At 31.7% G+C, this 16,579-nt stretch overlaps 1 protein-coding gene across 21 annotated transcripts in view; it reads right to left on the bottom strand.

Moving 5' to 3' along the window:
- Positions 1-1,854: 1,854 nt before the first annotated feature.
- Positions 1,855-16,579, bottom strand: part of pan (transcription factor pangolin) — a 217,614-nt gene continuing 202,889 nt past the window's right edge. For 18 of the 21 annotated variants that reach the window (XM_036362149.2, XM_070112584.1, XM_070112583.1 and 15 more), the window contains one exon: positions 1,855-15,208. In XM_036362149.2, the coding sequence (XP_036218042.2) occupies positions 13,174-15,208 (2,035 nt within the window). In that variant the 3' untranslated portion in view covers positions 1,855-13,173. The remainder of the gene's footprint in view (positions 15,209-16,579) is intronic. The other 3 variants (XM_070112578.1, XM_070112579.1, XM_070112581.1) reach the window with 3 other exon arrangements.

The following is a 16,579-nucleotide window of genomic DNA, read 5'->3' on the forward strand; positions in this document are numbered from 1 at the left end:
GCAAGAAGAATTAATGATGCAGAAGTAAGAACCACGCGTCGTCGTAATTTCATAACTAAGAATTGGAATATATATAAAATATATTCTTTATATGGATCCATATCTACTATAATGATATCAGTTATTTATTTGATGGATTCGATGCGAGCGAAGCCGCGGGTAAAAGCTAGTTATTTAAATAAATATCATTTAAATAATATTGAATAGCAATCTAGACAGTGCTTACGTAGCTGTCGGGTATTTTCGACAATTCTTTGACATCAAAATTGACTGGAACGGACCGGAAAGGAGACCCAAAAACCCGCTTTACAGCCGCTTTTATCGAAGAAAAATTGTAAAATATGGCGTGTTTTTTCTTTGCTGGTGTCCCGCTTTGACGCGTGCTTAAACAATTATAAATAATGAGCATCGGGGATATCTGAGAATACCCTCAGAAGTTTCATATAACCTGCAAATGCGACTATTACTGCGTTCACATGGGGACTCTTTTGACCCTCATATCGGAAAAATTCTCTTTTGGTGATCGCCCTGTGTGTTCACACGAGCAAAACGAGTCCAGCAACTCGATTCGAGTTTTTCTGTCATTGATTTTCATAAAATTTCCGCAAATGTTTGTGCGATTTGGCTACGCGATGCTTAGAGTGTGCTGCATATTTCATTTGTATGCTGGTATGGTGGTCTCACATTTTGCTTGCAATGAATTACCATGAATGTGGTAGAACAATATGCATAATACCCGCTTAATAGCTCCAAAGAAATACTGAATCCATGAATTTCCTAATTCACCAGAATGTATTGAATACCCGCTACTAATATTTTCAAGGTTAAATAAATAACAGGAATTTCCTAATCTTTTGGGAAGAATTAAAAATCCATAATTGCTTTACTCCATATTTTTTTTCTATTTATTATAAAACATCCTTGAATTAATTACAAATGCTTTAAATAAAATGATATCGAACTAAGTCTTCTGCGGTTTAAAGAAATAAATATGAAAGCATCCTAATATTTTATGTAAATATAAAAAAGTTAAGTAAATAAAAACAAATAGTATATATTCATTTGAAACCGAGCGCTCTTACAACCATAAAAAGAATTAGAAAGTGAAAAGTAATGCTGCAAAGGGTAGCAGCGAGCTGTTACGAACAAGAACACAGAGCGTGCCACTCGTGCTCGGGTCCCTTCGTCTTTCCTCACCGTCGCCTCGCCCACAATAAACCGGTTTGGGTTACAAAAGAGTGTGTGTGTGAACTGGCACTATTACTACTTCTTCTCAAAAAACATCTTTACATTTTAACACATCCTGTGGTATCTACAAAAGCTAGTATTACTTTCGATATATGCAAAAAACATAGCAACACAAAATAAAAGCTTAATACAGCAGAACAGGTTCTGCCAACGACCTCTTCATGAAGATGTCAGCCCCTATAAACAACAGAAATTTAGGTAAGAAACAAATACCCATATGTTTACAACTCGATTTTGCAAGTAAGTTATATTATCATGGTAATTTTTTCAAAAAACATACTTTTGAGAAAAACGCATTTGAAGTTTTATACTCTTACTGCTATTTACATCAAATTTTCAGAGAATATTCCTTTAACAAACATTTCCACAAGAGCATACGAAGGTCTTCTTTTCCTGTTATATTAAAACTATTTAAAACTCGCCGATATCTACAATTCCTATATATGCTCAGAATGTTTTAAATAAAATGCGAAGTCACTAAACAGGAGCAAAACGCCTCGCAAACATCTTTTTTCAGAAAGTGCATTTCCGTCACCTAAAACTAATCGAGATAGAGGTGATCTATATCGAGGTTCACTACTTTGTCAAAGAACAAAACACAGAACATTCAAGTTTAATGGAAATGTTTATTATCTTTCGTTAGAACATTCTTTGGAATTTATTTTTTGAAGACTATCACCTCAAATATTGGCCGCGGCTACGTCTCAGATGGTCCATGCGTTGAGTCCAATTTTCGATGACTCGTTCTAGAAATTCGACTGGTAACTGGTGAATGCCCCGCGTGATGTTTTGCTTCAAGGCCTGAACCGAAGCAGGATTATCTGCATAGAGAAGTGTTCTCTCAATAATTCCATTGATTGATGCGTTGAGTGGGAAATGACGCCGTCTAGTTGGAACTAAATGTCGCCGAGATCACATTGAGCCAGCTTCATCGCTGAATTTGGGTCGAAAACGTCGGATCTTCTTGGAACTTTTCAAGAGCCCATAGAGCGAAGTGATGTCGCTGGTGAAGTCGAGCGCACTTCAGTTCCATACCAAATAATATTGAACAGCCTGACACGACACACGCGTGATCTGTTAAAAAAAAGGCAATTGAAAAAAGTACCTCTACTTGGTTCACCCGTTATATAAATGATCAGGATAAAGAGACGAGTTGAAATCCGGGTGACTGTCTGTCCTTCCGTCTGTGCACTCTGTAACTTGAGTAAAATTGAGGTATCATAATGAAACTTGGTACACGTGTTCCTACCCCCCAGCCCCCCAGGTACCGAATATGTGGACCCCAGTTTCTATTGCGAATTTTGTATTGAAAATATCGGTCACTCTGTGAGGTGTATTATAGAAACTCAGAGATAATCCTTATCTGATAATAGTATACCTGTATGTGAAAAATTGATTGAATCGGATCACTAATTACCTTAGTCCCCATAAATCGGGGTTTCCAATAAGGATGATATGATTTCTAAGCGTCGTCTCGGCCATTTTTAATGTGCCATGATCTGTAATTTTTTTCATTATGACATTACATTACTGAATTACAATTTCATCACGGAAAGATATACGCAAGAAGAACGTTTACAAATTATTCAATTTTATTATCAAAATAACCGTTCTCCAATTGCAACTTTTCGTGCGCTTTTGCCATTTTTTCTTTATTTTTTTTCCGATGCCACAAATTATTAATGAACACCCCTTACATTTACCTAAATAGACAGTTTGGTTTTTAGTCTGGTGGAGTCACCGGTCCGTACTTCTTTCGAAATGAAGCTGGTGACACCGTTACTGTCAATGGAGAGCGGTGTAGATCGATTAAAACCAACTTCTTAGGGCCGCAATTGGTATCGATTGTATTTTACATTAAATCAAATTTAAATTTCTTTAACATTTAGTGTGTTTGTTTTTGAAAAAAATTCATATCACTCTTATTGGAAAACCTTTTACCTAATACTAAAATTTTCGGACTTCCGGTGGACTTCATAACGCAAATATCGGTCAATATGTGAGTTATGAAATTGAAAAAGAGTGTTTTTTTAATGATAATGTCTCTTTGTGCATAAAATGGATAAAATCGGCTGAAAATTTGTCCTAGCCCCATATATCTAATATCAGGACTTACAAGCATAAAGTTGACTTTACTCCTTATAATAATAGTAATGCTATGTACTTAATGAAAGTCAGAGATCATCCTTTTCTGTTAATAATATGTGGTAATGGCAAAAAGCGGTTCAATACTATCCCTATCTATCATATACCTAATATCAGAAAATACGTGATATTGAACTACGAATTACCCAACCCTCCACTTACTACATATAATGATTTTCTTTATTCTTATATGGGTCAGAGTATAAGTTATATATTATATTTATAAAATTACTTGAAAACATTTTTTTGAATATACCTGAACAATGGTATATTATATACATGGTTCCGAATATTTTAATTCAAAAATTTTGCAATAAAAATAAAATTTTCATTATTTAATCCCGATGGTATTTTTTATCCAAAATTTTTAATTCTTGAATAAATTGTGAAAACTTAACCGTTTTTATTTAATGAATTATGTTCTTTATTTGAAATAACTTATAAATTAATAAAGAAGATGTTGTTGTTTTTAAGTTATTGCGGTCACATTATTGAGTGCTTACTTTTACAACTATTTGATTTACTTGTTTCAACAGTAATTATTTTATAATATGTATATCTGTACGTATAATATATACATATATATATATATATATATATATATGTATATTATTCTTATATATTTATGCTTATTTAATTGTATTTTATAATCTATATTTATGTATATCTGAATATTATATAAGCATATTTATCCTTAACTACCTATTTATAAACATATATATATCGTCACCTAAAATACAAAGTAACGCAGCAACAGCTAACTTATGAAAGTTTACATTAAGTGTAAAAAATTATAAAACATAATATAACATAAAACTTAAACTATTTACATATATTGAAACAAAATTGGAATTTCGGTTCTGACTTGGTTATATCTGATAGTACATATGTAAATATATGTAATAGGTTATGCAGTCTCTCGTCACTATTTGAGACACGTTGAAGTAAAGTCTCAATTTGTGACAAGTTACGATTCACAATAAAATGTCTAATCTTTAGTCAAAAAATATTGTCTTAAAGTTGGCACCTGATAGTATCGCAAAAGTAATGATAATTCTTGTTTTCCATTTTGAATATACTGACATTTCACTTATAGATCAGCATAGATAATAATAGATCGTCGGTTTTTATATTTTTTAAGCACCTCAAACACGTAAAAGTTAAAAAAAGTCAATTTCAAATAAATTTCGTAACTATTGTGATTCAAAGTCAACCTTTTATATTTTTTATTCGTAATTATTTATTTTTACTGCGTTATAGAAAATTTATATTTGTTATTAACATGTTTATTTTCATTCAGGTTTTATACACATCTCTAAATAGCGAAATGTAACAGCTGATTAGATCTGTTCGTTTTCAATTGGGAAATTTTTGTGACTGTCACGTACTGAATTGCAAAATCGTCTCAAGTCACATAAATTTTCTACTTTAAATACCCAAACTTAGAGACTTGTGACTGTATCAAAGTACTGAATTCCGATATTAGACTATTATGTAACACGGTTTTGTGTTTTTTGTTGATACGTTGCTTTGCATTTTAGGTGAAGATATGTATGTATATTTAAACGGTAATATGAGTATGATATACATATGTGTATAAGTAGTCATCATTAATCGAAAAATTGTTTGTAAATAATTCATTTAATTAATTATACAACCATTACATACAACTTGAAATTGAGGCGAATATAAAATTACATTAATTATTGACTTTACATATTTAACTTAATTTTCACTACATTAGTATACATGTACATTAACATTAAAATATATATGTATATATATTTAAATACATACATAATATGTATACTTATGAATACACATATGAGTACATATAAGGTTTTAAACATAATGGTAATGGTGAACAGTATTTAAAAGTTATATTGGTTTTGGTTTAAATACATGCATGTATGAAACTATCTAATTGGCAACTTAAAGACTATATATTTATTTTAATTAAAGTATAAAATTATATAGCTGTGTTTGCACATATTATGTTTCAATTGAGTATACCTACATAAGAATATATTGCGCCCCTATTTGTACGGCTGGGAGATCTTTAATATTTTATAATTTGAATTCTTTGACTTATGCTTATTTTTATGTAGCTATACATTGTCGGATTTTAAAATTACTGCTGAATTAACTAAAAATTGTATAACTGCGTTTAATTAGATGATTTTATAAATGAGACGCATACATACATAAGCACAAATTTTCCACAACTCCATGCATATAATTTTGTAAGAATATAATCAATTTACTCTTTTAACTAAACTCACTACGTTTTGTGACAAAAAATAGTTATAATGAAAAATATATATATTGGAAGAGCGGGATTTCAATGGCTCAGTTTCATTAATAAAAGTATTACCCAGCAAATTATAAGTCACATTTGTACAGTTCGAAGTAAAAACTGGATGCACTAGTGTGTAGCAAAACTCTGGGTAATACCCTGCTAGGCACTTATGCCCAAACATTTGAAATAAAAAAGCTATTATTTGCATTAATTAAATGGCCATACACGTTCATCGACTCGACAAAATATATATTTCATATATAATTCAAAGGATAATATATTCAATTGAAATTAAAAATACCGTCATATGCTGTACACTGTATTTTAATTTCGCTTATTCAGGATAAATTATTATGTTAACTATTTTTATTATTGTTATATTAAGTTTTATAGCACTCTAAAGTAAATAAAATTGTTATTTTTTAGTTTACTTATAAAGAAAACTTAATTAATGGAAGCATTTAAATGATTAGATATCAAAGAGTTGCACATTTTTAAACATAAGGTGTCTAAAAATAATACATACCAAAATTTCTTTTTTCTATTTTTATCAACATTTCTTAAGTGATCCCTGTAAACATAAACAAAGATCTTGCGGCAATATACAAACACAAATACTTTCAACAATTAAATTAACAGTATTGCTTTTGTAAAATACTACCAAGCTGGAAATAGTCAAGCATACTGTTTTTGTAAACGCAACAGCAACAGTGGAATAGGTTCAGCAAAGCTTTATTGCGTGCACTTTTCGGAAATGCAAGTGCACTGCCGATTTAATAAATGACGCATGTATTAGAATTTAAATATTTTTAGACGCATGATTTGCTAAATAAATGGTGCTTTTGGATAATAGTTAACGAGCAGACTTGAATTTATTAATTTTTGTCGCATATTAGAAACATTTATTTTTTTATCGAATTTATAATTTTTCTGCCACATATTAGTAACATTTAATTTTTTTGTTGCATATTAGAGACGTTTGTTTGTTTTTTGTCGAATTTACACTTTTTCTTGTCGCATATTAAAAGCGTTTATTTTTTTGTCGAATTTTATAATTTTCTTGTCGAATGTTAGAAAAAGTAAACTTGTTAGTTATAAAACAAGGCGTGCTTTTAACAAATACTAAAATACACTTTATTCTTAACGAGCAGCGTTGAATTTATAATTTTTTTTTGTCGAATAATAGAAAATTTTATTGTTTGTCGAATATAAGAAAAATTAAACGTCCAAGGTTTAAAAAAAAGGCGATTTCATCAAAGAAGTATTTAGCATGGCATAAATTTTCCAAATAATATAATAATTTTTGAAGTTGAATTTTAGATTTTTTTTGTCAAATATAAGAAAAATTAATTTTTTCTTTTATTAAAATTTTTTATGGAATATTAGAAAAATTAAACTTATAAAGTTCAATAGAAGGTAATCTTTTTTTTTAAATACTTTAAGTATATCGAAACGCTTCGTTAGCAAATATTTACAATAGTACTAAATTTTTGAAGCTGTTTTAACAGAAATTACGAATGTTCCTTTTATAAATGTTTACTGTTGCAATTTAATATTTGTACTTATATGTGAAAGCTCTCTTGTTCAGTTTTCTTTCTAGAATATATGGCATTTCTTGTACACATATTTAGTATATACATAAATATATAATTTAATTTTATGACTTGCAAATGGATTGATTAGCCGGCAATGTGCATAAATCTAACATATGTATGAATGCCTTTACGGATTCGTTACAAGGATAATGTTGAAATATTTGATGTACATTTTCTTCCTACACGTAAGTACTCAATAAAATGTTTAAATTTGACACAATATTTCCATAGCATGACATATGAATAAATAGGTAGCGTATACTAAAGACGCATATATTGCACGTACGCATACATTTACGTCTAACTTAACAATAACACATTAGTTCACACATGACATAGTAGTTTGGTAATTAATAATATATTATATAATATTTACTTCGAGACAAAAAGAAGAAGAAAAATCTTGAACTTATTTAAACTAAATTTAAGTAAATATACTTGTACATATGTATATACACATATAAATTTAGGCGAAAATAATTGAGTGGAATTTTCAACGCTATAGAATGCTAAAGCGTTATGAAAACAGAGCCGAAACGCAGTGTCATGCCATGTTAAAGGGTGAAAAAGGAAAACTATGATAAAACCAGAAAGAATGTTAACTTCGGTTGCACGAAGCTGGAATAATCTACACAAATAAAGAAGTTTTCAAACAAGAACTTGCTTTTGATCGTTTCGATCTGGAAAATTACATTGCATATTATAGCGTTGTCGCAGACAACAATCCATGCTAAATTTTGTGGAGATTTCTTGGCAAATAAAAAGTTTTTCATATAAGAACTTAATTTTGATCGTTCAGTTTGTATGACAGCTATATGCTATAGTAGTCCGATATCGGCGGTTCCGACATATCAGCAGCTTTTTGGGGAGAAAAAGACGTGTTAGAAATTTCAGAGTGATATCTCAAAACGTGTGGGTTTCGTTCGCGTATACTCGTATACAGGCAGACAGACATGGATAAATCAAGTCAGCTCGGCAGGCTGATCATTTATATATATATTTTTTATAGGGTGTCCGACGTTTCCTTCTAGGTGTTGGAAACTTCGTGGTAAACTTAATATACCCTGTTCAGGATATAAACACACGGTACAACTTTAACTTTACCACTTTGTGTGTTTACACTTCTGTGCGAATAGTGAACATTTACCACAGTGAAAATGCACTTAGTGCTAGGCTTTCCTTTGCTCCTTCCTTTGAATTTGATCTCACACGCCAAGTACAGTCATATTCGCCGATATTTACTAACTTGGTTAAACCAAATTTGAGATTTAGTCTGCTGTTAGACACACCGGCATAAGCATACATACAACCGTACCTAAACGGATCATGTGAAAAATATGTACATATGTATCAAGGTAAAACTTGTAATTTCTATTTTTTGTTTGCACACCTTAATAATTTTAAAAGTATGCTGCGTTAATGTACATTTCCAGGTAGTTTTGTACACTAAATGTCATATTCCGCTGTACAGTACAATACATAGCTGTATATCAATACTTTTATATTCCATTTTTTTTTTATATTTATACGCAATTATTCAGTGAGAACCAATGCAGTATTGCTAATGCACAAATAAATATTTTCACTTTTCTCTTGTGCATACGAAGGCATCACTATGCAAGGTTGTGGTTGGTTCATTATAATTCGCTTATACATATACAAAAATGCATTTAAAATTAATTCTTCACAACACACATTGCATTACATTTTATCTTATAATTTAATAATAACATACATACGTACATACATGTAAAATATTGAATAACTATTAACTATTTATACTTACTAATATGGTTGTTATAACTACACTACTTTAGTTACATTAATTTTTAATTCTAATGAAATTCTTGTAATCCGTTTTTAGCTTTAATTATACTTCTTTGTTAATATGTGTACATTAATCATTTATTAGTGGTAATTTATACATACAACTAATAGATAGTAACAGTCTTTTAGTGAAAATTGGCAATTATCGATACATTTGCTTTCACAACTCGCCTTAGCCACTATTTCTATTATATATATATGTTTAATTATCATTTAACGATTTTTTCGCTTAATTTCCTTCGTAGCTGTTCATTAAACCCATACCCATGTACATACATAAATATGCGCTAGTCTGCTTACATACATACTGTATATGCTTTGTAATTTATATCTTGCCTTCAATGCCACTTATCAATATTACATTTTGCTTTGCTTTTTTTGCTATGGTGAGTTGTAAATTGTTGTTACTAGTGATTGTTGCCACTGTTTCTCAAATTTATGCTCACACTCTCTCAAAATCTTTTTGGTATAGATAACTCGTAATTATTAAATTTCTTAATGTTATTTTATTATTATAACATGCTCATGTTTTCTGTACAAACCCAGCGACTGACATATCGAAGGAATACAGCTTGTAAGTTTTGTAAATCCATCCCTAATTGCAGTATTATAGAAGTAATGTTATAATAAACCGCAAAAGTTACTGTGATTTGTACATATTTTTGGTCTCACCCTAAGATATGAAAATTACTTTCAAATGCGGTTAAAAGGAAATATACTAAGTAAAGTAAAAAGTAAAAAGTAAAGGTCATATATTTTCCAAGGAAGTTGTATGCAAGTAGAAGTAAATCAAAATTTGAAACAATGAATAACGTTTTCTAAAAAAAAACTACACACTAACCAAAGGATTTCTTTGCTGAAATTTTGTCTCGATTAAAATAATTTTATACTAAGTTTAAAGTTGCTTGGCAAAAGTAGCAGCAATTAAAATATTGTTTTTTTCTTTGGAGGGGAAGAGGGGGATAGAAATAAAATAATTAACGACTTTTAAATAACTTTGCGCTTTTTATCTTTTTAATTATATGTAAGCAACTAAACAAGTTATTAATATATGGACATCATTTACGTTTTCCTCTTGTTAAAATTGTGTATAACATTGCATGATCAACATGCTAAAATGGTTCAAAGTAGTATAGCCAGTATTAATAATTTATTTAATACATTTTTTTTCGAATATCCGCTTGTGACCCCTTGAAGCATATGTCATAACTATAATACAAGCTTGACCGAGAAATGCTATCGAATTCTCTGAGCAACAGTCATATACATGTATGATCCTTCTTTGTAACTTGTATACATTCAAAATTTTCAGCTTAAGTTAATGTTTTATTAGTCGGCATTTTACGTCCATTTTTAGGTTTATGTTTCATATTTATGCTAGAAGCAAGAAAATCTTCTAAATTTAAAACAGAAAACGTGATATGATATCTTACATATATTTTTCCACTCATTGTTTTTAAAGGTTCATGTAATCTCGAAATGTTAAATTCTATTCTTATATTTTTATTTATCGTTGTGTAAATTTTATTTGTATTATTCAACCAACTGTTTTTATTCTCTCATTTTTTATTGATTTTTCATTCATTTTTTGTTTAAATGCTTAATTAATTGTTATTGTTTCTTTAATTTTTTTTTACATAAAACTTGACAAAAAATATATGGCGAAAATGTGGCACAGTTTATGTTGTTTATGTTTCTGTTTTAGAGATACTATCGCAACATTGTCTAGTTATTTCATCTTAAGCTACAAATAATATTCATACCAAAGCTTATTTTTAAATTTTCTCATTTGTTTTTCGTATGACTAAAACTTAAATTTTTTTTATAACCTGTATCAAATTGGGAAGGTAGCGAAAATTGTTTGTGTACTACAATTCCGATATGTGATGTGAAATAAATTGGTACAACTAATCAAAAATGGTGTGGGTGGTTGTGATATGGTATACGTACATATGTACATGCCCAATTATGTGCTGTTGCGTATTTAATATGATTTGTTTTTTAAAAAAAGTATGACAAAATACATATTTGTTGAAATTTATAACTATTCCTTTATACCTGTAGCTTATGACATCTTCAGCATCATTTCTTTTGAAAATAAATTCGTTTAGAGTTTCGGTCAAGTCTATCATTAAGTTTCTTTACAATAATTTTTTAAAAGTTTTAATGTATTGTTTTAATAAATACTTTCGTTATTAAAGATATGAATTCATTCAATATATATATATATATATATATATATATATATATTACATATACATATATATGTATATATCTTGGTCTTTTTGTAAATATATACTGTATATATCATAACCCAATCAACTGCACTACATAAACAAGGTGTGTGAATTTCTTCATGTCATATCCATTTTTTTACACACACTAATGTGTATAGCCAATGTATATAAGTAGTATACCTATATATAGTTACATATAACAGGGCTTCTCATAGAACAATTTGCTTTATTGAATTATCCGTGTATGTACTTTTGCAATAATATTTTGTCATTTGTATTACTGAATGTTGAACCCGACGCCAGGTACTTTATATTTAAAACCAAATATATTTACCACTTGCTTTTTTAAACGTATGACAATATTAGGATATGGCAAATGATATGTGAAGAGTTTTTACATATTAGTTTTGGCGAGAATGATAATGTTTGTCATGTAAATATATTGTTAGTTCATATAATATATTATAAACATTCACTCAGAACTTTATAAAAAAGGTATGTGTACATATGATTTTACTTATAGATACCGAACAATTGAGTTAAAAGTTTACTCTTTCGGTCGGAATACATCCCTTCCAATTTAATTTTTTAGTGACATATGCATAATTAAATAAGTTTACAATACATTTATCGCTTTTGAATGTTTCGCCAGCTATATGCTACAGCAATCTGATATAAACAATTTCTTCGGATATTACATCATTGCCTTAAGCAATAGCCCATGCAAAATTTCGTGAAAATATCTACTCAAATGGAAAAGTTTTCCATACAAGCGCTTGACTCCGATTACTCAGTTTGTATGGCAGCTATATGGTATAGTAGTCCGTTATCAGCGCTTCCGACAAAGCAGCATTTTCTTAGGGAGAAAAAGAAATATGCAAATTTTCTGATCGATATCTCAAAAACTGAGGCATGTATGTATCGACAGACGGACATAACTAAATCGACTCAGCTTATCACGCTGACTTTAGAGGATCTCTGACGTTTCCTTTTGGGTGTAACAAGCATCGTGACAAACTTGATATACCCTGTTCAGGGTATAATAAGTTTACAAAATATTCGGCAATATATTGATGGCTTTTGAGTGTTTTGGCTATATGTTTTAAAAATTATTATTAACAAAAATGTGTCAGCAATTTCATTAATAATACAGGGAAAACTTATAGAGATAGATTACTGAAAAATTTTAACCGCATCTCGACTGGCGTATTCGCCTATAGTACTTTAAATAAGTAATAGCTGTTTTCGATTCGCTAAGTGTTACTCTCCCGCGAATCGAATAGGCTATATTAAAAGCTCAAACAAACGGGTAGCACTTGTGGCGGAACCCTGTGTTAACGTGTTTTCTGACGAATGCGCAATAGTGTTAGAAGTCTTTCTTAGTGAAGAAATATTTTTTAGCGCTAAAAATCTATGCAGTAACCCTTTATCTTTGTTTTTTATAAATTACTATATTTGATTTGAAGTCTTAAGTTTTTAAAATACAAGATAAAAAAATAAATTTGTATTTTCATTTGTCATTTGAACCATTCACAATAGGAAAACTAATCTAAAATGCAATGCAAAACAAAACTTGGCAGGTATCCGCATACTCTCTTGTGTAAATTTAACTCGATAACTTTGTTCTTGCTTTTGCATGCGGCTTACTCGGCGCCATACTTGCTTATTCTTGTAATACTCATACCCATAAACTATTAAAATAAAATATAACGAAATTAGTAATAATACGTTTTCTTTTTATGTAATTGCTATTGAAAACGCTGACATGCAACGAAACTGCATTGATATCACCGGTTTGCGGTGTGGTTTTCTGCTGATGCCGTTACGTTACTCTAATTGCTCCATTTTCACTGCCGGAAGCGCTTGTTTTAACATTAACAATGACTGTGTTGTCAACAGCCACCACTGGCAGCGTCTTCGTCGTTACTGTTGTTGTAGCTGACATAGGCATCGTTGTCGCTACTGCTGTCTCTGTAGGATGGCATTTTAATGCTGTCATATTTTCGACGCTCTCTGTGTATGCCTTATTCTCAGTAGTAGTTTCTATCGCTTCAACTGTTGCTGTTGTAGCTGATTCGTCTCCACCATCGTTAGCTGTGACATCGCATCTACTATTAGGTTGCATTTTGTTGTTGGGTTTCACAATAGCAGCACTCAATACATTGGGCATGTGAACGGTCGCTGCAGCCGCCGCCGCTGCCACGGAAGCCAAGTGATGACTGAATTGTTGAAAATGTTGGTTGAACAATGGTGAATGTGCATGCGAATGGCGGTGGGATGCATGATGGTGCGTTGGTGGCTCAGTTGTCGTATGCAAATGGAATTGCTGCTGATAATGTTGTGGTATTGACGGCAATAAAGACGCCGTCGTCAACTGTCGTTGTTGAGGCGAAACAGCGGTGGAGGGTATCCGTAAGGCTAGTTGTTTAGGTAGTTGTTGATTGTTATGCTTATATTGCTGTGTTGCGATCCCGTTAATATTGCTGCTGGATGCAGTTGATATATTATCTAAGCAAGATGGATTGCTATTGTTGTCAGCCGTTACAACGCAATTTTTAAAATTATTATGACAACTAATTTTATTGTTATTGCTCGTATTTTCACTGCATTTCGTCAGCTGATTAATGCTGAGCGGGTTGTTGATATCATGTGGATTAGCGCCTATAGGGTTTCTTTGGATAGGAGCAACTATCTTTTCGAAAGTATCACCAGCAGGGGAAGACGGCGCAGACGAAGCGGACGATGAAACCATCGATTTTACCCCCGCGGCTGATATTGGTTTGACTGTGGTGCTGACTAACCGTGTCAAAGTAACTGCCATGGAATTATTTTCACAAACGCCATTATTGCCAGTGCTATTGGTAAAGGACGCATCGCTATTGTTATTGAAAGAAATAAAACTATTTAAGTCGTCATTAGCTCTATTGCCTAAGGCGTTGGAGACAGTAGGAAACTTAGCAACAACACTGGCTGGAGTGTTGGTAACAGTGCTGGTTGATAAATTATTGGTATTTGATAGAATATGTTCTATGGAAACTATAGCTCCTCCGCTGGATTCCAGCCCGCTTGGTGGAAAACAATTGTTATTCAGTAATAGGCCGGATGGACTAGGATTCAGAAGTGAACGCATGGTGCGTTCAGTGAAAGCAGCCGCCGTTGCCACAGCAGACGCTGATGATGAGGTATTTATTAGAGTGTTGCTGCTGCCAATACATATGCCACTGGAGCTGTTAGTTGGCAGAGATGGCGACATTAATGTGCTTCTGCCGACACCAACGCTGCCACTACACAGAAACGATCTTGCGGTTTTAGCATGCTCGTAAATACTACTATTATGGTGTGAGGATATGGTGTGCGGTTGCTGGTGGTGTTGCTGCAGAAGTTGCTGATGTTGACTTAAATGAATTTGATGTTGGCTCGATTGTTGTAGCTGCTGGTGCTGTTGCATACAAATTTGTTGTCCTGCCGAATCGATACCGCTATTCGGTTGTTGTAGTTGTTGCTGACTTTGTACATTCTGATCTTGTTGACTGTCAGCAAGTCCAAATGGCAGACCGACCGTTGCGGGCGTTGCAGGACTAGGGAGCAGATTTAATGGGCTAGCCATACTGGTGGACGGGCTCTGAAGACTAGACAAACCGCTCTGGCAGCCCGGACTAGATAGCGAATGATTCAGCGATTCGGTATCATCGTCTGGAGTTTTGTTGTTGTCATCAATACTATCTAGACTACCCAGATTATCTTCACTAGCATTATCATCCAGATCTTCCAAATCCTGAAAGCTATCATCTTTAGTGCCACTGCTGACAGCACTGCCGCTCAATCCTTCCATATAGCGTATGCATTTCTTTTTACGCCTGAGCATTAGATTGAAAATGAGACATAAAAACCCATAAAGAAAGAGAAAAAGTAAATAATTAATAATTGGAAGTTATTAGAGACACACATACCAATGCAAATTTACAAATGAATTAGCGAATCGTATACACATATTAACTTATCTTTTGCATTTGTAAATATTTTCTTAATTTTAGAGCTTTATATGGTTTCTTATTTAGACTTAAATATTTTTTATGCAAAATTCGCTTTGCAAAGGTTTGTGCTTTTAATGAGAACTAATTATAGAACGTATAAATGCATACACACATATATATACATACATTTGTATATTATATACATTTAAAAACTGAAATATGCACATAAATAATTAATAAAACAAAATCTTTTAAAGCATTGCTTTGTTTAAAGACACTAAGTAAAAAAAGCTGCAAATACGCGTGCATCATGCGACATTTATAACGGTGTTTATTTAAAACCAATCTGTTTCCATAGAATGTTATGAATTACTTTGAAAACAATAAGAAGAAAAGCCAAAATTCCCAAAATACTATTGTTAAAAAGCTTAAATGCAAATCAAATCGGGGGTAAAACACACAATCGGACGTTCTAGCTGCGGGAAAAATTTTTAACCTAAATCGATAAAGTCACTGTGCAAGGCTAGCTATCCAAAAGAAGAAAGTATCAATATTGGAGTATGAATGATTTTACCAAATCCTGTCTCCTGGTTGGCTGAAAGTAAGACTGCAGTTATGTTTCAACTTCAGTCTTGCAAAAGCTGGGTAATGAAGGAGAAAGGGCCTGGATGCCTTGTTACATTTAAGAAAATGTAGCCGCTTGAGCATTTCAAGTGCTTTAAAAATTGGATCGTTAGTGTATGTGTTAAAAAATATAATAGCTATTCCAGAATAATTGAATATTGCACAAGTTGCTATAAAATATTGTCGCCAGTTTCACTTCAAACATGTTGCCTTTTTTATAAGCCAAATTGCTACAAATACGTAGTGCGTATGTGCGTTTTTTTATCTAGACAGGCAAGATTTTATCTCATTGCCATAACCTCATGCATTTTCTAACCTCAATTCTGCTTCAATAAAGACTCCCCAACGTACGATTACTTTGCTCAACCGAAATGTAATCCAAACAACTAACACATTTATAACATGACACTAAACAACGTCGAACATAGAAAGCATTTTTTGTTCAAACTGAATTTGTTTAACCATTTAACCGCCAGAAAAGGTATGGTTAAAGAAAATGAAAAGGCCTTAAAACTTAAGATATTATGTTTCAGGTGCTGGTTTATTATGCAAACCTTTAAGTTAGAGCTCTAAATATATAAACTATGATACGGCCTATGCATACTTATTTCCCTAAAACCATAAAGGTAT

The sequence above is a fragment of the Bactrocera oleae genome, chromosome X (genome assembly GCF_042242935.1).
Source record: "Bactrocera oleae isolate idBacOlea1 chromosome X, idBacOlea1, whole genome shotgun sequence".
Classification (NCBI taxonomy): Eukaryota; Metazoa; Arthropoda; class Insecta; order Diptera; family Tephritidae; genus Bactrocera; species Bactrocera oleae.